At 36.1% G+C, this 25,406-nt stretch overlaps 1 protein-coding gene across 1 annotated transcript in view; it reads right to left on the bottom strand.

Annotated features, from left to right (window-relative positions):
- Positions 1–25,406, bottom strand: part of LOC117788979 (homeodomain-interacting protein kinase 2) — a 38,382-nt gene that overhangs the window by 10,954 nt on the left and 2,022 nt on the right. The window contains exon 2 of the mRNA XM_034627938.1: positions 21,328–22,156. Coding sequence (XP_034483829.1) covers positions 21,328–21,706 — 379 coding nt within the window. The 5' untranslated portion in view covers positions 21,707–22,156. The remainder of the gene's footprint in view (positions 1–21,327; positions 22,157–25,406) is intronic.

The raw sequence follows: 25,406 nt of genomic DNA, 5'->3' as shown, positions 1-25,406 counted from the left end.
TTTCACAGCTAACATTTTTTAAATTTAGAAATAGATAATAGTCAATGTGGTTTATTTTAAAATTTTAGCACTATTAAACGATGGGACCGTACTTTACTAAACTTAACCAGAAAATCATAAATATAATTTAATTAAACAAATTGTCTCTGTCAACTTAGTTCAATGATTACCTAACAGCCCATCGTCGTTTGGTAAGCCAAGGACAACGTCAATGGCAAGGACTTAACTTGCCTCACGTGGTCGTTTCACATGGCAAAGGCCATTTGCCACAAAAACGTTGCCTGCAACAAGTTACGACTGTGCCTAGGCCCTTGGCTTACCTTGCCCCCACCTCCATCAGCTCCACATCTTGTGCAACTCTAACGGTTTGACATTAATTTCCATGTATTTATTGTTACGTTGCTCAGTAAAATGAATTCGCTTACGCAAATTTCAGCCACAGCAGCCGCAACAAACGTCAAACGTTGCAACGTGACGCAGTTTGGCCAAACAAAACGAAGCCGCTTGTTGCATAAAGAAATACAAATACCAAAAAAAAAAATCGAGGGGGCAACCAACTGTAAAGGCGGAACTTTCAGCTAGCTATGACATGGTAAGGTATGCGAGTGTTTCACGTAACTGTAACTGTTAAATGTAAAAACGTTGAAGAGGAAGCAGAACAGACCTTGATGCGGCACGTTGTGCAGGTTGTGTTCCAAGGACTTATGGCTTATATTCTGATCCTGACGCAACACAAACTGAGAGAAGCAGAGTTTGTCCCATTAAAAGGCAGAATTATAAAGCCAATTTACAAAACGTGATTAATTAAACGACGCTGCATTTGCAACTTAATTTCAAAAATATTTAACATGTAAATGAAAAGCCTAAATGCAGTTATTTTAACAAAATCGCAATATCAGCATGTATACAAAAATATATATTACAAAGATATTAAGGCATTTCTAGAACACAATTTCCCTCAGAACATTCTCTTTTTATCCTAAAAATAATTTGAACAATTTATGACACAAAAGTTCAGGTTATCGTGCCGAACTTATCGTTGGCCCTGTTGTTATCGGTTATCGTCAATGCATTGTTGCGACAACTGAGACTAAATGGGATTGTATTGGGTGGGGCTTTCAGTTATACAATAATGTTGACATAATTATTGTAATATAACTGCACAATGCCCGTAGATAGCAACAAAAGCAAAAATAACAGCAACAAGAGCTGCATGCTGATGGGATTAAGTGCAATTAAATATGAGTATAATGTATAAATAAATATATAGAGAGATTGTGGCAGACGCACGTGCCCAACGTTATAATCACAACAAAATGAGGGATTTTCCTAACGAGATTTCATTTTAGCTAAATAATAGATATAGAATTATTTGCTTAAATGTTTAAATCACTGGAGAGAAAGTTAATGGGGGATGTTGTTATTAATTCACATGTCAAAAATGCAAATTGAATTTCATGTTGCATGTTGTAGTTTAGTGAAAACGCAGCGGAAGTGAGAGAAGTTGCTTTAAAAGAAATTCGATAAGTGAATTTTAAGTTTGCAGCAAAAGACGCTTAAACGGAAGCGGAAAGAGAAACGAACAAAGCCAAAGAGAGTGGGATAAAGAAAAACAAAAAACACTCAAACAACAGAAGCAACAGGTTATAGGGAATACTCTTATAATGTTGTTGACTGCGACTAGAGCGTTGATTAATGAGCGCAAACAATAAACAAGAGACCGAAAAACGGGGGCAAAAACGTAGACAATGGTACAGCGGAAAAAGAAGAAGTGGCAGGGGAATGAAAAGAGGTGGGGTGTAATGCCTGTTGGAAGTTGCGCAAATATTTGTCGCTGCAATGGGAGCAATGCACGCACAAGCATTTGCCACTTGTCTCGACGCACCTGACAACAACAACAAACAAATCCAAAACAACAAGAAAAGTTCCAAGCAAGTGGAGCAATAAAGACAGCAACATGTAGAGCAACAATGTTGCTACGTAATTGAGTGCTTTTTTTTTGGTTTGCCAAAGAGTCAAAGAGCGCGCTCTGAAAATGGCAGCCTCAGCAATAACAAGAGAACATATGCAAGAACAACAACGGAGAAAGTTTTACGTACGAATGTTGCAGCTAAAGTAGACAGCAATAATTGAGGGAGCTGCAGTTGTTGTTGCTGCTGTTGAGCGAGTTATGCGCTGCTTTTGTTGCTGTTGTCCGACTGAGACAAATGAATATTTCACGAGATTTGCTGCATGTTTAACACTGGACGCAAGCGCAGCATCATTTACATAACCCAACAACAACAGCAAGCAGCAATAACTCATGCTTTGTTTGCTGCACACTTGAGCGAACAGAACAGTTAACACACAAAAAACAATTTAAAAAAAAAAAAAATGCCAAATAAAAACTGGCACACATACAAAATGACAAAATGGCAGCCTGGCAACAAGCAACATGTTGATGTTGCTGCGTTGCAAAAATGTCGCCAATTGCCTTTCTAAAAAAAGAAGTAAATAACAACAACAGCAACGCATGCCTTTTATGTACTTTCACAACAACAACAAAAATAAAATGAATAAAACGAAATAAATAAAAAAAAATAAAACCAGCTCAAACTTGAAAAATCAAAAAGGCGATTAAATGACAACGACAACCGCAGCGATTGTTGATTCGAATATAAGGAGAGGGTAAAGAGGGCGTCGTACAGAGAGCAACCGCAACCGCAGCTGAACTGCAACTTGTTATCAAAGTGTACGGGTTTCATATTCTCCAGTTATCAATATGAAAATGTAGCGGGCTTTTGGCAACATGTTGCTAAGCATTTGCATAGTCTTCTGACAATCGGAAGTTCGTTTCACCAATTTTGCATGCGTTGCTAAAGCTTCTCTCTCTCTCTCTCTCTCTCTCTCGTTTTACGCTCAATCAGCAATAAAGGCACCAAAAAATGTAAGTATTTATTTATTTTGTTTTTATTGTTGTTGCTGTGTTCATTTGTGTAATTGCATTGCACACTTGATTGCGTCGACAGCGAATGCGAGTGGTAATGACGCCAATAAACTTGCGCTCAGCAACAGCAACAAAAGCAGCATTTACAATTCACTCTCTCTCTCTCACTCACTCACACTCTCTCGCGATGCATGAGGTTCAGCTCTTCTTGTTGTTTTCGATAAAGTTTTATTTTGTTTTCACATTGTTGTGATTGCTGAGTGCATTAACAGCAACAACAGCAGCTGCGGCAATGACAACAACAGCAACAACGAGTAAAAGAATTAATTACAAATTAAATGCGAACAGCAAGACAAATGCATTCCAAGAGCTGCTGTTGCAGCTTTTTTGTTGTTTTACTGTTGTTATTTTTTTTTTTCTTTACTTTTATTGTTAACAATAACAACGACAGAGAAATTTTCACTTATACAGCCAACAGCAAACAGCAAAAGCAGCTAGAGCAAAATATACAAAAATGCAATTTAAATTTAAATTGCGCGGATTTACGCCAGCATGATTTTTAAGAGTTTCGAAAAAGCAAGCAGCAGCGGCAGAGGCAGCGGCAGAAGCAGCGACATCAGCAGAGACAGCGGCAGCGGTAATAAACGCAAACGAGGTAAAAGTACACACACACATGCACACACGCTTAGACACATGTATAGAGCGTGTGGAACGCATGCCAGAAATGTGGGAGGTTTTGGGCGACATTTTGTGGACCATGTGAAAGCTTTACAACGCCAACGTCGACGTCAACGTCAGACAACGGTTGTCTTTTGATGCTGCTTTTCTAACGTTGCGCTCATTTATTTTTGATCTTTTTTTTTTGGTTTTTCGCTTAAATGTTGCATGCAGTTGACAAGTCGACAGCGACAACAACAGCAACAGCAACAAACATTAATGAAAGCATGCAAAAACATTGCATAAAATTTAACATAAAGGGAAATTTTTCAATTGCATTGCAGTTTTTCGTTAATGCGCGGTGAAAGTTTCTAATAATAGATCAATTTTACAAATAAATGCAACTAATGAGTGCGAATAGTATGTGAATAAGTATTCAATGATTCAGTGTATTCATAATATGAATACACTATTGCTGCAACTATTCGCGACTTTTCTAAGGTCTTCTGAAGCGAACGTCTAATGTTGACGTACGACGCCGGCAGCGCAGCTGGCTTAGAGGTCGACACGTTCAGTCTGCTGCCTACTAGCATGGGAGCAACAACAACAACATTAACACTATCAGCAGTAGCAGCAGCAGCGACACTTTAGACGGCGTCCTTCAAGCGAGCGTTAGAACTGACGGCGACGTCAACTGCAATGACCTAAAGTAACCCAATGGGAAGGCGAGCAACAACAGCAGCAACTACAACTACAACAGCAAGAACAACAATAGCAGCAGCAGCAGCAGCAGCAGCGCGAGTATTGCACAATGCAAGTGGATGTCGTTGAGGTACGTATGTGGATGGAGAGCGAGGAAGAGAGCGCATCAGACTGCAAACCGGCGAAGAGCGACGGAACAGTGCTACCAGAATTTTAAATAGCTAATTTGATTTAAATAGATAGCTAGAAATAGCTTTAAAAAATTAAGAATTTATTCCCAGAAATTCAAATAGTAAATTAAATTTTTCTATTTAATTTATGGACAATGTGCTAAGATACATTATATCGATAAATTGTACTTTTCGAAGTTCGATAAAAGTATCTGACGATTTTAGTAACATTTTCTCAATTAAAAAACACGAATTTGCGTAAAAATATCTTATCTGATCAATATTTTCTTTATTTAAAAACTTTAACACCTCAACTATAACATTTTTGCTTGACATTAATACATTTTATATAAATAATAAATGACTTTTCATGTTTATTCAAATTTTTTTAAGCTTTTAAAATTATTTAGATAAGTTTAGCTACAAAACAGCTAAAATGGCGACCCTGCGACGGAAATGGGCGATTCTATGACTGTGTGTATGTGTGTGTTTCGAGTGTGGGCGTGGCGTGACAGTTGACGGCGCGACTCTTTGGCAGCTGCAAAAGCTGCAAACTAAAAACGGTCGCTAACGATGAAAACGAGAGAGAGAGAGAGAGAGGGCGGCAACGCGGGGGCAACTTATAAGTTATAACAATGGCAACAAGAACAGACAAACAACAAACCCAGTGGGTTGCAACTGCAGCAGCAGCAACACTTGACACTCCTATCTACCCTCTCCACCGTCAAAGTTGGAACTCTTTCAGGCCGCAAGCCAATTGTCGTTGCATATAGTACAAGCGATATGTTTATAACTGGCATCGCTCTTTGCTCTATGTTGTTATGTTTGTTGTTGTAGGCGAGCAACTTCAATTGAGGTCAACACTTTACTTGCGTCTGAGTCTGCTGATGAGACACAGATAGGGCGAGAGAGAGAGAGAGAGAGATGAAGATAGCTGCTGCTGTCCAAGTTGCAACAGCAAGCAGCTGCGAGTCATCAGACGTTGCCAGGCAGCGCGACAAGTTAAACAAGTCATCCCAGAACTGGAACAACCAGAGCAACATCATCATCAACAACAACAAGAACAACAACAAAGAACACCAACAACATTCTGACGCACGCATTGCGAGACACCAGAGAGAATGGCAAACTGGACGAACTGCATTTTGTTGATCATTTACTTGTTGAAAGCTGTAGGAGAATTCTGATCTCTTGCTTTATGTAGTAAGTCTTTCTTGCAACAAATTATGACAACGTCAAAGGTGTACCAAAAAATCTGAAATACATTTGATGTTGCTTAAGTAAAGGGTGGAAATCAATAGATACTCGAAAGAAATCTAAAATACTCTTTTTTCTAGAAAGAGATTAAACATTTCTTGCCTCATTTAAAATAGCGCATCATTACCAAATATCTCTTATCTCTTTTCCCTTCTCTCTACACTTTATTTAATAAAATTGCAACTTTCAATTCCTTAACTGATCTTTGAAAATATATAACAGCTTACTCTCAAAAAAAAAAATAGCATTTATAAAATTAGTATGCTCCACTAAAGATAAAATTTGTTAAGCTTTTAATTATAGTAAAGCATATTAAATGTTAATCCGATCTTTCAACAAATTCATGGTAACAAAGTTGACTTTATTTCGCACCACCCACGCACACACACAATCAGCAGCAATTCCCAAGAGTCCCAAAGCGAAAGCATTAAAAAAAAAAACAGACACACACACTCAAAAAAATCCAATGGAAAATGCTATGAAAGTAGCAACAACAACGACAACAAAAAGGTGACCGATTCAAAGCCAGTTTTCACAACGTAATTTAAATGCAAATAAAAGTATCTAAGCCAAATGGAAAGCGACGCTTGAGGGGGCGGCGAGGCGTGGCAGGGCTACAACTAGATAGAAAGAAAGGCAGGGGAAGAAAGAGGAAGGGAAAGCGTGTCAATTTGATTGGCCAAATGCAGGCGCAAAAACAAAATCAAAACGAAAAGCGCAAAGAGTGAATTGAGATGGAGAAAGGGAAGAAGGAAGATTGGGTATAGGATAGCTCAGAGAGCGAGGAGAAAGACAGTGAGCAGAGTATAAGGCAAAACGAAGCTATAAACTGAAATGAAATCGCAAATCGCATTTCGAGCGTTAAACAAAAAAACGATAGAAAAACATCAGTAACAACAACACGACTTTAAGATTATTGATTCGCATTCCATTGATTTACTTTATTGTTGTTGCTTTTGCCTCTTGTTGCAGCGCGATTGCCAATTGAAATTGCAGTGGAAAAACCAAGAGCCAAGCGAAGCGAATTGGACCTTGCCCCACCACCTCAGACTGCCCACCCCACCACACAGACACACCCCACCCATGGACATACATAACTCTATCATAATTGTATCGAAATTCGATGCGAAATGACGCAAATCGTTTTATGTTTGTGTATCAGTTATTTATCAATTTTAGCAGAAATATCTATTATTATTAAAGAATGCAGAGTAACGAAAATAGTTTAGTGGAAACTAATGACCCAACGGGAGTGTAAGTAGTTTAGGTTTTAAGTTATACACGATTTGTGGGTTAAATTTACTGCATAATTGTAAGAGCCGTTTTTTCAAAGTTTTTTAAAATTTAAGAAGACTCGAATTTTCCTTATTTTATATTGATTTAATGTTTTAATAAATTTGCATGTACTATTTTTGAACGGAAATTTACTGAAAATGTCAGGTTTCTAGCTATATATGCTTAAAATTCAGCCTTCTTTAAAGTTGTTTTAGTTATGATATATGATATAATTTTAAGATGTTTATCAGCTATGCATGTTCTGTCCAATGTTTACTTGTTTGCTTGCTGATGACTGTGCCGAGTGCAACGACATTAAAGTCGACACCACCCTCAAAAACCGTACCGTCCAGCACCCTCTCTGTCGAACCCTTCTCTAACAACCCACTCACATCTACACTCAAAGAGCGCTCACTCATTGCTTGCGGTTCCCACTGTGTAAACGAATGAAATTTGTGTCGTGTTGAGTGGTTTTTACAACAACAATAACAACAACTGAAACAACAACGACTAACAAACTTAGACAACGTTGCATTTTGCATGACTACGATGGCGTTTCGATACTCTATAATCAAATGGGATTATTGCAGGTATAACCTTTATTTGATTATTAATAGTTGTTACAGCAGTACCCAGTAATTTAACTTTATAAAGCGGATATATAACTTATCGGTCTATTACTGCGGGTAAACGTGAAAAGCTTAGCTAAGTTATTATAGTTGCAGCTTTATATCTTTATTTTAAATTCATTGTCATTATAATTTTGTTAGATTTTTAAGTGGATCTCATTTACAGAGTATTTCTCAGTTGCCCCTACTAACTTTAATGTCTCTTACTGCCTGCCATTTGCCATTTGTTAGCCCGCAAATATTTGAAATGCATAAATGCAATTTTCGACTTAACATTTAAAGTGCTTAAAGGAGAAGGACGACAAAGACAAGAAGAAGGAGAAGCGACAGAGAAGCAACGATTGCTGTGCGATTGCGATAAGGAAAATATTCAAAAATGAAACTTAATTCATTAATTGAATGCAAATGCAATAACAGCAATTGCTTTTCATAAGTTCTTTTATAGTGTTTAAATTGTTATTGTGATGATTGTGAGACCCCATTGATAAGACGTAGACGTAGATTAAGACAGTGCACAGCTGTCAATGATTGCAATGGTCAGCAGATAACACTGATAAGACTCTATCATCGTGGAGGTCTTTTTTAAAGTGGGCGTGGCTGCACACGAGTTTCCGCCTGCATTATCAGCCAATAAAATCTCGCAAAGTTAATGAGGCTGAAATTACTCAACTTAACATACGAGAATATATTTATATATCTACGCTTTATGATGTATGTGTATATGTATGGTATATGGTAATATTTTATTAGAGTTTCACTAAGGCCTTTACATGTAGCATCCATGTACAGGCAGCTCAAATACAGTTACGAGTTTCCAGGCATGCTGAATAATTCAGTTTGTAGCCTCGTTTTGCTACACAAATATAATCGGTTTAAATATGGATCGATGCAACGGGGCGTTGCTCTGGGACAAACGGGCAGATGGAAGGGGAAAGCGAAAAGGAGGAGATGGGGGAGGAGGCTAGAGGCGTGCCTGAAAATAGTTAAAGCAATTGGCACGCCTTTACATTTAACTGGCACAAGAAGAAACCAACGGAAAAGGCACTGAACTAAAATGGTCGAATTGATGATACCATACGTATAAAAACTCTGCTTCTCTCTGCACATCAATAAAAAAATCTTTTTTGGAACTCCTTAACTTTGTATACTGATATATGTATATTTTTCAAGGTATTAAATACTTTTCTATTATATAAATTTTATATTTTTACTACATAATTCTTTTACTTTTCAAGATATTTATTAGGATAGAATATATTAGTTCGAAAAATTAATATATAAGCTGTTATACAAATTATTTTCTCTTAAATTTAATTTATAAAACTAAATATACCATTTCTTTCTCATTTCATATTTATAGGGTATATTGAAAAATAAACTATTTTAAATTTCATATCTAAAGCATTGGATCGACCCGCTTGGCAATATTCCCAATTACCCAATTCACTCAACTGTCTCCAGCTGTTTTTCAATTTTTGATTAGTTTGCGATGCTTTTGTAAAGGAAAATTTTCGCAAAATCCGAAATGAACGGCATAATAATAATATAAACAATTATAAAATTACTCACACGCAAAATGTGTTTCATATCAAGAAATATTCAACAACAGAAACTACACATTAATAGTTATGAGCCGCAAAAACGCCAACGAGTTCAAAGACCCCAAAAAAAAAGGTCTATAGAGAATGCCCCTAAGGGAAAGTTCACCTGCCCAAAATATCCTGCAAAATAGTTCAACGGAAATGAAAACTGCAACTTTTTCGGACCGTATAATTTACGGCTCGATAAAGAGAAAAAACATTTGCAAAAAACACGAGAGAATGAAGTGTGGAAAACAGAGCGGGAAGCAGTAAAATTTCCCATAAATTAACATAAAAACAAGTAACATTGAAGTAGCCTTCCAACATGAGTACAGGGTAAAGTCTTATGAATGGCTCTCTCGCTCAAGATGAACTAAGGGAAGGAAATACAGAAAGGGGAATGAGAAGAATCGCGGTTTGTTGAAGGGGAAAACCAAAAGCAAGTGGCTACTTCACAGCTAGTCAAAACAAAACATTAAAAGCCTGTCAAGGACAACGACAAGGATGCAAAGTCATAGGAAAAACCAAGTACTGAATAAGCTTTTATACCACCAACATAAAAAAACTATAGAAAAACCCAATCAATTTCCAGTTACAGGAATACGTAAGCATGTAAATATTTTGTACATTAACTTTTCTTATATCATCTGGGGTAAAAACTACTTTATAAATGATTGTTTTTAAGTCAAGTATATGGTTGTCTAGAAGCTGTATTACATTGACGGAGACTTGTTAAGAAATAAGTATAAATGATGCTTTCTATTTATAATAATAATGTCTAATAGAGACTAAAGAGTGGCTAAACAATTAATTTAATTTTATTCGTAGCTGTATCTGGTTTTTGATGGTTTATAAAGAGCTATACTGCCCTTTTATAACAAAAAAAATTGGCAAACAATTTGTGAAATTCACGAGGACATTTGAAAAAAGGTAATGACTAAGCAGAGCGGTCAGAGCCAGACGACGACGACGTCATCAATTCTGGCTGTGATTAGGGCTGGGGCTGGGGTTAGGGGCATGTATGAGGTTATGCTGCAACATTTGCCAATGACTAATAAGGCCAACAATGTATAAAACAAAACAGAGAAATAAAACTAAAGCTAAAGCTGCAAAGCATTTGAAGTGGGCAGCGACAGACAAACAAATATAGAGAAAAACCAAAGGCAAAAAAAATACAGTATGAGTCAGAAGAAACAACGTGCATATGAAGAAGAGGAAGATACAGATGAATACCAGCAAAGAGAGCTAAGTTAAGTGCTTCAAGTACAGAGGCGTGCAACCAGACAAAGAGGGGAAGAGGGGTAGAAGAGGGGGGGGGCAGTAAACTGGCAACTGCTGCGCAGTGAAACTCACTTGGCGTGTCGAGTGGGCTAAGAGCTGAAAGCTGAGCAGAGTTGGCGCCGTCGACAGCTTTTCAATTTGGGTTGACAGTTGCCGTCGACCGTCGCCCATTCTCCCTCCTTTTCCTTGAGTTCGCCTGAAGCTTTTTTTTTCCATATCTCACAAAGTCAAAAAGCAACCTACACCAGGAAGAGTATGTCGAGAAATGGAGACAGACTAAAGAGACTTTTCAAGGGGTAACAAACAAGACGAAAGGAATTCATTTTAATATTTTATCATTAATTTAATAAATTATACGAAATGCTTCAATTAATCTTAAGCTTGTTATTTATTTTATTTGTGGAATGTCGTCGCCTAACTTTTCAACAATTTTAATGAGCTTTCTGCACGAATTTGTCAGCTAAATGAGTGAAAACTGAAGCGAAACGTTTGAAAATTAATAAATTAAAAAGCGAGAGTTGTCAATGATAGAAGTCGCAGTTGATATTTAATACGCTGCATATCAATCTCTTTAATGAGCGTACACTGAAAGAAAACTTGATAAGTACTGTGGAAAGTTATAAAATTATTTAAATGAAAATTATAGGAAATATTTTTAAATAAACATTAAACATTTCAATATTTTATTAACTAAAGTGAAGCCTGTTTATAATTTTTTTTTTATTTAAATTTTCTTACTTTTCTATTTTAACAATTCTTATCTCTATCTATTTTAAACAAAGCTGTTAAATCTCAGTAAAATATGCTCTATTCTGAGTAACAAATCATTTGTTGACAACTAGTCAGATCTGTAAAATTCTTTTTCCCATTTTAACACATTGAAAGCCTTTATAAAGATTTTTTTAAAGGGTGAATGAGAAGCAGAAATCTGTTTATTATAGGGTTTTTTTTTTGTAATTTGATGCTCTCTTCATTCGTGTACGGTGTCTTGGCAATCAAGCAACCGCTTCACACGATCTTCTACATATACACACTCAACTTACAACAAATATACGTTTGTTTTTGTAGCATCTTCCATGTGGGATAATAATCAGGCGTGTTTTAAAATAGAAACTGAGGCAAAGTTCTAATCAGAGAACAGAGACGGCGTGTAACAAAGCAATTTCCATTTTCATAAGCCACGACAAACAACAACAGCAAAAACAACAATAGGCAACTGGCCTACTCAGCGGTCAACAACAGCAAAAAAAACGTCAGCAGCGACGTTGGCGCCGCTGTCGCGTAACATAAAATGCGTGCAAATGGCCACAAAAAACAAAAACAAAAAGAAATAAACGGCAGCTGAAGAAGCCACCAAAGAAAAGCAAAACCAAAGGCAGACGGAGGAGGAGGAGATGTAGAAGAAGAAACGAACGAATATTTTCAGCTTAATTACGAGTATGCTAAAGCAAACAAAAACAATGCCAACAACAACAAACACAACAATAATAAAAGCCACGCGGAAGTCAACAGCAACAGTAACAACAACAGCACCTTAACTTTTGTTGTTGCTTGAACCGCATAGGCAAAGTGTGGATTTTTAATGGGAAGGGGAAAGAGGAGGCGTCGAAGTGGGCGACAACATTTTTAAATAAACGACACACTTAACTGAAATTCTGTAATAAGCCAAGAATATTTTTAATATGCCAACAAAAACAAGAGTACAAAAAACAAAAGCAAAGACAAACAAAAAAGAAAAGCAACAACAAACAAACAAATAAAACAACAACAAAAAGCACAACAACTTGCAACAATGTTGCTGGCTGCAATTTCGCTCGTTGCATTTTATGGACGAGTTCCAACACGAGAATTTATCACAAATTGCAGCGAAGTCGCCGAACGGCAGACAGAACAAACGCAAAAGGGGCGGAAAAGGGAAAGAATGAGTGGGAAAGAGAGAGGATGAGAGGGGGAATATTTGGGGGTATGGGTTCAATCAGTGCGACATTTGTGTCGCATAACTCTGCCGTGTTTTTATTTTAATATTATTCAGGTTTTACTATTTGAGAAGACAAAGAATCGCTATATATTCCAAGCGAATGAACTTAAAGTTACCCTGTAAGATGATTTCCAATGTTTAAAGTCAAAGGAAAAACAAGTATTCTTTACAATTATTTAGGATTTCTAAAAGTTTTATTCAATCTTAGCGTGATTTACTTATTTAATTTTTCTTAAGTTTCATGCCATTTTATTATCTTATTTTTCATGAAGTCCTTACTTTTAAGAGAAACATATTTCGTACAGATGCGTTGAATATTCTATCATTTACCTTATAATCTACAGGGTATAACTATACATAAATTAAAGACTAGCGACAAATATTTTGTAATGCTCAATTTAATGTTGAAAAACTTGGGCGAACAATGCATAAATCAAGAAAGAAAAAGAAGTATAAGTAGATTAAAAATGCGAAAGAAAAGATAATTTAATCGTATCTCATACACTAAGAAAGTGTGACTTTAAAAAACCAAAAGCGATTCCGAAGAACTCGGAAAGTTTATTAAATAACTTTAATATTATACGATCTAACCTTCAGTTAAAAATATCTGTACACAGATCTGTTTAGATAAATATCCGCATTTTTATAGTTTCAAATTAAAAAAAGTTGAAACACAAAAGAAAACCTTAAAAATATGCAGAGAACTTGTACAAATAAAGCTAAAAACACACATGGAAATGTCTAAAACACTTAATATTGACACCAAATTTGATCAAAAACACCAAAAAGAAGAAGAAGAGGAGAATAACTATAAAGGTTTAGGAAACGTCAGCTAAAAACTTGTTTTGCTGCTGCAAACAGAAATCTAATTATAGCTACAATAACAATATTTTGCCATTAGTCATCGATGAAGCAACGTCGACAGCGACTGCGGCAACGCACACCTGTAGAAAGCGAAGCGCAAACAATAAAAGCACCAACAATTCAATAAGAAAATAGTTGCAAGCTCAGTACAAGACAGCATTTATTTGTGCGGTAGAAAGAAAAAGAGATGCAGAAAGAAAAAAAGATGTTTAAGCTGATAGTTGTGAGCAGTTACAGAATTATAATAAAGGACATGGCACAAAAAATTGTGATTTTAAATTTGTTTGGTATTTTTTTAGCTTGTTGAGATTAAGTTTACAAGTAAATGAAGGAATTTCTTGTTAAAATAATATATATTTTCTTTAGCGAAATTTAATAAAGTATCATAGAGATAATAAGTACCACGAATTTTTAGGTAGCATCCCTACCTGATACAACTTTTGGCAAATTAATTTCAAATTAAAAAAAAGTACAGTTCTGTCTTGAAAAAGGCTGATTTGTCAGCACTGGATAACCGTGTCACAACTGTCTTTATAATTCTAAGACCCAAGCGCCTCAGAGCACTAAGCCTGCCAAAGGCAAAATAGATAACAGCACAAAGAGCAACGCAATTGTAAGCTCAGCTCTCTTCTTGAATGACCTCTCTCTTTCTATCACTCACTCCCTCTCTCTCACTCGCTCTAAAGAGGCTGCCTAATGGCAAAAGGATTAGTTTGTAGTGTGAATTGAGATGCAGGCAAATAAGTAGAAATCAAGCAAAGGGGAAGCTTAGACGAAGGAGTGAAGCTTAACGCCCACAATCTCCAGATATGAGAGAGAGAGAGAGAGTTAACTGTCAGTCGTCGCTAGGCGTAAGCGACGTCGGCGTCGACTTTGACGTTGACGTCCAAATCGACGGCCCCCAAGCGGCTTTTGCCTTTCAACGCCCGCGCAATTTTCTCATTGCTGTCGTTGTTTCTCAATTGACTTTCTATAATTGCGTTTAATGTGTTGTGACGGAGCCGCACTGACAATTTCCCACCCCCAACACATACCCCTCCCCCCGCTTTACCAACTACCGCACTTGTGTCTGTTGTGCAACTTGGTAATTCTATTTTTGTTCATTTTGTGTGTGCGCCTCCTTCTCTCGCTTTTTATCGCACATTTCAATGCACAGCGTTTTCATTTTCACAAAAGATTCCTTCATCTCCCCCTGACCCGCTCATTTCCTTTTTTTATCCCGTAACGAAACTTAAGCAGCTTTGATATTATTTAATTTGAATTTACTCTGTAAGTGTTTTGTTTTGCTGTTTTGCATCATTTTTTTTCTTTCCTTTTAGCTGATTTGCGTAATCTATGCCAAACAGGTCGCTAGGTGGCGCCACAGAATAGCTGCTGATGATTTTATTAGGTTTATCAACATTGATGCAAAGAAAATACCAAGAAAAGCACTCTAGAAAGTTCATAATGGATCGTATTTCGTGAGTGTTCCACTCCATGTTATTCCAAGCCTCCCTTTTAGCTATAACGGTACTCCGTGTTTACTGTACTTTGCTTTGTTCGTTACGTTTTGCACTCGCTATGATGCATCTACTGCTGGGCTCGGGAATTGTCCATTAACACTTGTTAACCCAATTTAGATTCAATTTCCATAGACGGTCGCACGTTGCTGTGAGTGTATTGTGATTGAGTGTATGTGTGTGTGTGTTTGTGAGAAACATGGAACGTTGAGCGACTCACCAAACAGGCAGCAATGCCCTGCATTGCACTGTGGGCACATTTTCTATTTTTTTTTGGAATAAGTAAATTTTTTCTTTTTTATAAGGTAATATTTATATTAACTTTATGCCAGCAGTTCTGGTTGAAATGATGTCGTTTTTGTTTATTTAAGTGCACAAATATAAATAGTTATAAGTTGTTTTAAAATTAATTATTTAAAATATTTCATTTTATTCTAATAGAGCAATAAGACTTCTTTCCTTTTTTAATTAATAATTAGTGAAAAAAATATGAAAAAAATCCCCATAGTCCATTGTCACTCAAAGGCAATTCACACACATACACTCACACACACATCTATGCATATATGAAAAAAGAGAGACAGCTACGTGCTGCAGCAACAAGAACAATATTAAAGCAAGTGACGCAAACGTCGACGCTGGCTTTGTCGTTGACGTCGCTGCCATTAACAAAAAAAAAACAGCAGCCATAATAACAACTTCAAGGCTTACCGCTCAAACGTGCGACAGAGAAAGAAAGAGAGAGAGAGATAGAGATCGTAGCTGGCAAATTTTCTCTTCAACGCTTCTTGGTGCGTTTTTTTTTTGAGTTGACCTCCATTCTCCGCCGCCCGAGGGCCGTTAATGGAGTTGAAGTTGCAGTTGGAGGCCGGCTCAATTATAAAGCTCCCAAATAAAAGCACAATTATAGCAACATTGTGTGTACAGGTAAATTGCGATCGTTGTGCAAGTGTGCACCCAAAATAATAAAACAACAACAACGACAACAACAGAAAACGAGTTCTCAAACGAAAACTGGTCCAGCAATCTTTCAATACCAAAATAAGTTGAGAAAAAAATAAACACAATCAATGAGAGAGCGGGCAGTCGAGAGGGGCGATTGTGACTTTTTGAAAGTAATCAGCCATGAACTGAGAGGTTCTATCATTAATAACAACACAACAATAGCTTTGAAAAAAGATTCATATATCATTCATAAAATATGATCGTCAACTCACTTATTATTAAAATATTCCAAGTACATTGAGCATTTGCTTACCTGCAAGAAAAGAGCGCAAAAGATACAAAATTAATTAGAATTGCAATTGCAAAATAAACAACAAATTAAATAGATAATTAATATGGTATTATTGTTTCTGTATTCGCACTCATTTATCACATTCTATTTGCCAATTTATGTAATGTGTATGCTCTAGAAAACTCAATCAGTCATTTTTACAAAATATATTCTATATAAACATATGTACTTGTGTGGAACTAGACATTTCTAGGCCCAAATAAAAGTGAAACTGACATTAAGGCCGACAAGCACATCATTCAATTGGATTTCACCAAAACCAAAAAAAAAAAAAAATGTTAAAAAATGTCAAAAATTCACATACAAAAAACACATTGAGTTTACATGATAAATGTCTGTAAAATACCCTTTAATTTTCCATTTTATTGAAAATATATTTACCTTTGTAATTATAAACAAATCATTATTTCTAAATTTAAAATGACTTGATGATACCATGTACGTAGCTTTCGAATCTATTCGAATATATTTTTAATAAATCTTAGATACACATTATGTATTTGTATCTCTTGCATGTACTGTATATACCCTATTTGAACTATTTGCTGAGCAACAAAAAAAAACTGTTGTTTTTTTTTATTTGATATGACATTATGTTCTGTCTCTGTCGCTCGTCTGGCCGCTGGCTTATTGAAATTTTGCACACACTTGTACTCGTTGCCTGTGCATAAATGTGTATGTATCTGTATCTGTATTGCGACAGGCAGCTGCTGTATCTCATAGATACACAAAGCGCTACATGTTTAGCAACATTTGCATAGAGACATGAATGTGTGTGTGTGTGTGAGTGTGTGTTTGTATGTATTGTAGTTACCTTTCGCACTCGCCCACTTGAAGTGGCCTTCCCTTAACCTTAGCTTAGCTTAGTTTGAGCCACGTTAAGCTCAACACAGCTCTGTTTTTAGCCCGGCTCAATTTAACTGTTTGTCGAGGTCTCAGTCTTAACTCACAAGGTTCGCACTACAAAATTGTGCTTATAGGCAAATGGCAACAGTTGTAATGAAGCGAGCAACGTTTATTGATTGCTACACACCTACCTCAAACACCTTCCACACACCTTCTACAAATACAAAAAAAAAAAAAAAATAAACAGTTCACAATCCATTTAGAGTGCCAATCGATCGATCGGTGAGGCATTTAATTCAATTGATTTACATACCAACATATGTGAGGAATTTCACCCGTTGCATTTCATTTGTTACCAATTAACTTGTCTAGGCCTAATGTCATATTCAATAGGGTCGGTCGTTAACTCTTTTACTCCCTTTGTTTTACAAAAAGCTAAATTTCCATATGGATTGGATTTAATTCGATTGGATGTCATGGAATTTTGTAGTCGTGTCTATATTAAAGCTACGTGATGTCTTGCATGAATATTTCATTTACATTTTCGTTGAATTTACAAGTTCTCTTACACCACACACACACACAGACACACACAGGCACACTCATGCGAATATGAACAACAAAAATAACAAATTCAAACTTTGCTGACAGCCGAAAATGTCACATCTTTGATTGGCATATGAGAGCTTTTCTCTGCTCTCCCTGGCACTCGCTCTTCGCTCTTCACCTCTGTCAAAGCTTAGGTGCGTAGGTGTCTACGTTGCTGTTAGCCCAGTACATAACTAGTGCAGAGACTATTGGATTTGTGACAATTTTTATTTAATTTATAGAGATTTACTCGAATAAAGATACTGATACTGGGCATCTAAAAGTTGAGTATCTCGACTGAAACGTTCTTACTTGTTTCCTTGAGTTTTACTTTGCCTGCCACGAAGGAGCAGAGAAAGCAGAAGAGCAAAGAATCTTGTTAGCCTGTTAAAAATTACAAGCACTACCGAGAGCAGCCAAAGCACCAGTTTTACCTGTACATACACAAACATGTATGTGTGAGTGTGTGTGGCTTGAGTGAAATTGCAACAACAGCAACAACAACGCCTACATAGTGTCTGGATTCGCAGCTGTCTAACTCCTTTCACCCACTCAAAGAAGACGGAGTGAAAAAAGCTTTGTAAGTTAGGACAAAGCCAGTGTTGCCGCCGCCGTTGCAGATCACAAATTGTGTGACTTCTTGGCAATTTGTTGGACAATGATTTATGGGAGAAAGTCGCAGTGCAAGCCAAAAAAAAAAAAAACCGGGAAGTTAAGAATTGTGTAGACTGAGAACGGCAAGTGAAGTAAATGAGGTGAGCAGAATAAAGCGATTGTAGCTTTACAGAAGAGTTGTTAACTCTGTTAAACTATAGAAAAAACCAAAAAGAATCTGAAAATGTATTTACTTTATTTGATATTGCAAACGTCTCTTAGACACATCTAGTTTGAAAGCGCGAGATTAGAGTAGTATTAACGATCAGTTGGTAGATTAAACAAGTTATGAATGATTGCTGGGAAAATCCGCGAGTGACCATAAAAAAGAAAAGAGGAAACAAAACAGAAAACAGATTAATTAACACGCAAGGCATTTGGGAATGACTAACTGCCAGCACTGGGCTGTTATTTGGGGTGGTAAAATATGGCGGTACCGAAGGAAACTAGCACAATTTGCGGTTTCTCTTATCGTTTTGCTAGAAAAACATTTCCAAATAACAAAAACAGTTTATTTTTATGCAGCCCGCACACACATCGCCATACAAAAACAGCTCCAAAAGTATTTAAACGTATTATCACGATAAACGCCAGCAAGAACAGGGCTGAGTAAAGCAGGCAAACACAAAAACAAAAAGCAAAAAATCCAAAATAAAAAGTAAAAAAAAACCATAAATAAATAAAAATATTCCAGCGACGCCGCCGATGACGACAATAACAGCAAATGCAACAACAAAAATGGCAACACGAAATACAAACAACATTTTTAAAGTCGCAATAAGCGTAAAGCAAATATAAATACAAATAAAATGAAAACGAAAAGGAAAAGCAAAAGAATAAAGTAAGAGAAATACAACAACAAAATCATTTTTACTTTGACGGTTAGACAACTAGGGTGGTAATTGCCTGGTATAGTATATATAAAAATAAGAAATAAACAATATATTCAAGGTGACAAGGCTAAAAGTAGAATGGTTAGAAGGGTTCTAGTTAGCTGTATCAGGTATCTTGTTTAAAACATTAATGGGTTTTAATGCGTAATTCATTTGTTTCGATAGTATCGATTTATTTATTTACTTAAGTCTTAAGTCAATCAATCAGTCGACAAAAACTATTAAAAATATAAAATCAATTAGGAAATGAAAGTTTAAAATCACAATTAAAATAAATTAGATGTAAATAATTTTAAATATAAAGCTGAAGGAATCAAAATATGCAATATTAAAACATATACAGTGTACCACTAAAGTCCCCGTACAGCAGACCATTTTTTGTTTTTCGACCTATAAAATCGAATCCATCAATAATATATAAAAAATTTAAGATAATTGATATAAGAAACGCTAAAATTTGAAGTCTTATTTCTAGTCAAATAAAAAAATAACAAATAAATTTGTATCTACTTTGTGAATATCAAATTTCTCAAAAATTCTATCTCCCATACACAAAGAATGTTTGTATAAGTGTTTATTTCAAAGAATATTTCAGATAATTAAATAAAATGTGATTGAAACGTGCGGAATCGAGTTCTAATTTCCTAATTTGCCATTTCAAGTTATCTTCGTTGTGAAGGAAATCTTGTCTTATTGAGAGTTTTGGTATCAAACAATGCTTGTAATAAATTAACAAAAAAATAAATGCGAAAACAGCAAAACATATAATCAACAAAAGCGTGGGCAACCAAATACAAAAGAAACACACAATACAGAAGTAGAAGAAGGAAGTTTATTTCAACTGACAGCCAAAAAAAAAATATATATATATATATAAAAAAGGCAATAAAAACATCAACAAGCCGACTTGAGAAGCAACAACAGACATGCTTAAACTTGAAAAAGTAATCAGAGACAAAACATTGAGAATGGCATAGAGAAATGGAATAAAAAGAGGAGAGGACAAAGATAAGCGTCTCAGTTTTCACACGCGCCCAAACAAAACCGCCGAGTAAAACATTTTCGTTAGCTTTAGGTCATTCTTAACGCATTCAATTGAAGCCCATTGACAACAACAACAATGAAAATATATCATCACAATTTCGCATGGTTTCTCGTAGCGTTTTATTGTTTGATTATCAATAGAGTCGACATTTTATATAGAGAGGGAGAGATAAGAGACAAAATGAAGGAGAACGAAGAATGCACATGGTAACAACAATAAGCCATACATACATACATACATATGTATCTTTTGTATCTCTATCTGTATCTGTATACAGACCCATATAATCATAATAAATTTGTGTCTCCAGGCGCTGTTTGTCTGCTCGATAAAACGATAACAATAATGACTTGGCACACATCAAGTTGGCAGCCCCAATAAACGTCCTATGTACGAATGTCAAACCGAAATAAATATTTGACGATTGCCAATTGCAGTATTTCATATTATATGACAGCCCGCAATTTGAAGAAAAGTTATATAAAGACAGGTTCAGTAAATGAGTTCCTTATAAGTTGCCGTACATTTAGTACAAAGATTGTTCTTATACCAGAATTATGAAATTTTATCAAAATGTGTGAAATATAATGAAATTTCTTAAAATAGCGCATAATTTTATTTATGCATTTCTAGTTGGTTGTTAAGCATTTTGATGAAAACTTTCCTCAAAGTTGTTATTAAAATCTATAGTCAAGAAACGGTTAAAGTTATCTTTAAAGCTAACGGTTATTTTTATCTAACAGCAACTGCATATCATTAAATCATATATTTTCATCAAATATCTATGTCAATTACAGTTGAATTAGAAAAGATTTAGTAATTTTTTAATGTAATTCAAAGAATAGATTAAGTGCATAGAGTCAAACAAACAGCCCTTGACTTTTGCCCATTGGTAAAGATAATGGCATAAACCAGCTGATGAAATAGTCAATCACAAATGCATCAGACTTTTCAAAATGCTTTCATGAACTGCAATTTGTTCCATTTGAATTTCAGTAGAAATTTGATATGGAATTAAAATAATCAATAAATGGTAATTTATTAAAACTTTGTAAGAATAATAAATTGTGGTGAATGCTGTCTTTCTTGCAAATCATTTTGGAGTATATCAAAGTTCTGGGATAATAATTTTAAATTCTAAGATTCAATATAGTCTATATGTAGGGGAATATTGAACCCGACTCACCTGTTTCGCGTTTTCTCTTGCTGTTGACCACTGCTCCAGACTTGGACAACGAATGCTGTTGTGGTTGTTGTTGCTGATGACGTTGTTGTTGCTGTTGTTGGTCCTGCTTAATGAGCACACTGCGCTGACGCGGCTGCTGTGTCTCCGTGTCCAGGTAGACAATGGGCTTAAGATCGCAACTGATGCCAATGCTAACCTGTTCAATCTTTGGCTTTACATTCACATCCACAGCGGCTGCATAGACGTTCTGTCGCTGTCGCTGATGCTGGCTCTGACTCTGGCTATAAAAGAGTCCTCCTTCTGGACCGGAACCGGAACCGGCAACGACAGCGTAGTCGACCAAGAAATCGGACGCGTGTGAATGATGCGACGTTTTCATTGGCGCATCCGAATTAATTGAACGATCCTCTGGTGCTCTCTATATCTCTCTCTTTCTCTCTCAATCTCAATCTCTTTCTATCTCTCTTTTTCGCTTTGCTTGTTGTTTTTGATCGACTCGTTTCGTTTGCAATTTGTTTCAACCTCGTTTCGGTCGTGTTTTCTTGTATTTTTGCCAGTTGCTTTTTTTTCTTTTTGCTGAATTTAAAATTCGCTTCTAATTGGATTTGATTAGATTCGGTTGTTGCCTTGTTGCTGTTGTTGCTTTGGCTCAATATTCATCTGAATTTTGCCTTCTTACAATTTAATTTACTGTACAAAAAATTACTGTTGCAATTTAAACGTGACCAAAATGTTGACTTTGGTCTGCCTTTAGATTGTTACTGATGGATTATTTATTTACAGATATTTTTAAAGACATTTACAATTTATGTCAAATTAAAAAGAGAATCTGCAAGAAAATGAAGAAAAGAAGAGGATTAGCAAGAGAAACAATAGCTAGAATTTGTAGTAAAAACATGTGTTATATTTAAATTAATATGTATAAAACAAAATAACTGCAGCCTGTAAAACGTTTATGAATGTGACATAGAGAAGGATTGTATAAACAAAATATTAATAGCTCACTAACAGTTCTTGCTACATATTAATTGTATAAAAGAAAGTTAAATTTTATAAAGTAGAAATGCTGCCAGTAAAACGTTTACGATTGGCATAGAAAGCGAAGTTAGTAAATAAAAAGAGGTGGCAAGAGTTTGAGCTAAAGTAATTGAATATATAGAGAGAATTAAAATTGAATATGTTGTGAGTAAAACGATTACGAATGCGAAACAAAAAGGAATTAAAAAGAAATTATTTTCTTCCGCTGGATATTGGAAAATATGTAGATATTCTCACACATATTCTCACATGTACACTCATCTCGAGGGATATGGAGAAAGCGTGACACACACACATTGCTGCTAATTTAATAAATTGATTAACAAAACTCTCATTGATCATTCGATATGTAATTTTCTAACGAAATTCCGTTGAAATGGGGGCAGTTTGTTGATGTTTGCATTTAGTTTAGGTCAGGGAACGGAAACTCAATTAATTTCAGGCTACGGAACTATTTTCAATTCTAATTAAAGTTTGTTTTTTATGATGTTTTTTTTATTTTTATTTTTTTGTATTTGAAAATTTCCATTCAGAAATCTTTTGTGCAAACAACGAAACCCACAATGAGAACAATAACAACAAAATTATTGCTGCCAGACGATGCGAAGCAGCCAATTTGAGGTTTTTTTGTTTTTATATCTTTTGGGGCGGCTTTTTGGGTGAGTGCGTGTCTGTGTGTGCATTTCTGTGTGTGTGAAATATAAAACTACGCAAAAACTATAAAAACACTCGACAAGCACAGAGAAGAAGAAGAACGCCTAAATGGTGCCAAAAGCAAAACAACGAAACATAATAGCAATAACAAATTTGTAGATTACGCACCAACACATACATAAAGATAGATATGCATATGTGTGTGTGCGTGCGTGTACACAGATACGCAAAAACTTTTTCTACGCACTTCATGCTGAACGAAACAACAAAAAGTTCTTTGGAACTAAACTTTAAAAGCACTTTGAATGAAAGAAACAAAAAATATTTGGCCAATTGGCAACTTTTATGTGTGTGTATATGTGCGTGTTAAAAACAAAATTAACAACTTGTTGGGCTGGACAAGAGAGGCAGGCAATTGAGAAGGGGCGGGCAGGCGGAGCATACACTCAAAAAAAAATACAAAATTATAATGAATATGTGCGGTGGGAAAAAAAAAATTAAAGCAAGCAAAAAGCCGGTTCTCACATGCATACACACACATGCACATTAATAAAAGCGAGAAAAAGTTGCAAAGATGCTGTCGACGTCGACGACGACGTCGCTGCTGGGAAGAGAGAGCGATGACAAGGAGTTGCAGCTGCTGTTTGTTACAAATACATACATACAAACATATAAGCAGAGAAAAAGAGGGAGAGCGCAAAGCAAAGGCATAACAAACAAATGCACACATACACACACACACACATACACTAATGTGGACACATGGGCGGCAGCAGCGCCAACGTCAGCGCCACATCGACCGGCGCAGACGTCAACAAAGCAAAAACGAAGAAGAAGCAGCAGCGAGTATGAGAGCGAAGCTTCGGGATGTCTGCGTCGACGTCGACGCTGACGTTGAAACGAGTTTTTGCTGTTGGTTTGTTTTTGTTTTTGTTGCCCTGCTGCTGGGCGAGTCGCAAACAACAATAACAAATACAAGCGCGTATAAATAAATTAAATTTGTTTGCAAATTGCGACACAAGCTTTCATTACACACACACACACACACTCACACTTAGCAAGATCATTGAAAATGTTGACAAACAAAAATTGTTGCTCAAATTTTATAATAATTATTTTAAGTATTATATTTGTTATTTTTAACACCTTACGCTGCAGCTATTTTTTTTTATATTTTATTCACGTGTTTCTTTAATTATTTTCTATTTATTTGTAATTTGAACAAAATTTCAATATAAATTTTTTTTGGCTGCTGCCGCTTGCTGCGTCCGTTAACGACGCCGTGTGCTGAGACTCTGCCACGCTGCCAATGCTGCAGCTGCGACTGAAGGCTGCGACGCTGACTTTCGCCGTTGGGTTTTTGCCCAGGCGCCTGCGCAAGCGACAGTCTCACGCTCTCTCTCTCCCTCTCTCTTCCTATCGCTCTCTTACACGCTCTCCTTCTCACACTCTTTCAGGCTCTGCCCGGGGGACTCGCGAAATCGTCGCAGTTGCTGACGTGGGCGCGCCACCTAGAGGAAGAGGGGAGGCGACAAATGAAAGGGGTGTGTGTGGGGGTTGGGGGTGGAGAGGGGTTGCCTGTTTATTTCAACAGGCACGTAAGGATTTGCGTAGTTTCGCAGTTCGGGGAAGTGGATTACGGGCGCGTCAGAAATAGTTTCTTTTGCACAATCAACGCGAACGCTAGAAGAAAGGGGCAGGGTGCATGTGAATGTTGGGGCGCCGCAAAGGTAGGGGTAGGTCGCGGTTTGTGGGCAGACTTAATTTCACACACACACCCACACACAATGGCTAACCCACACACATGAATATTTATGTTTGTATTTTTAGCTCACAAAGTGGCACAGTTACAGTTTTAAAAGACATTTGAGGTCGTGGGTAGGACAAAGGAGGGACACCAAGGGGCAAGCATATGGCCAACATTTGTATGCATATGTGTGTGGCACGAAAACTTGAAAAAGCCAGCATAAGGATTTCGAATCGTTTTTTAATATGCGGTTAAAGCTTATCGTGCTAATAGAAAGGCAAGAAATATAAATAAATTGTTTTCCTTGGAATAACTCATCTGAAGATATTAAACGAAATGAGGGAGAAAGTTGTTGAAAGCAAAATTTCTAAAAATAAACTATGATAGGAACAAGGATAATTGGAATAAATGTGTAATGCAAAGAAAAGTTGGGGATTTACTGGGATTTCTAAGAAAAAAATTTAAAATTTTATAGATAACTTTATAAAATCTGTTACAAAAAATGTGAAGAAGCTACATTAAAATAATAACATAGAATTCTAAAAAATTGAATAATTGATTTAATTTAACTTGTCTTAAGTAACTTAATAATTGAAAAGATTGTAAGTACATTAATAGTTGGAAAATAATCTTATCTAAT

The sequence above is a fragment of the Drosophila innubila genome, assembly GCF_004354385.1.
Source record: "Drosophila innubila isolate TH190305 chromosome 3L unlocalized genomic scaffold, UK_Dinn_1.0 0_D_3L, whole genome shotgun sequence".
Lineage (NCBI taxonomy): Eukaryota > Metazoa > Arthropoda > Insecta > Diptera > Drosophilidae > Drosophila > Drosophila innubila.
This window is presented reverse-complemented; position numbering and strand designations above follow the sequence as displayed.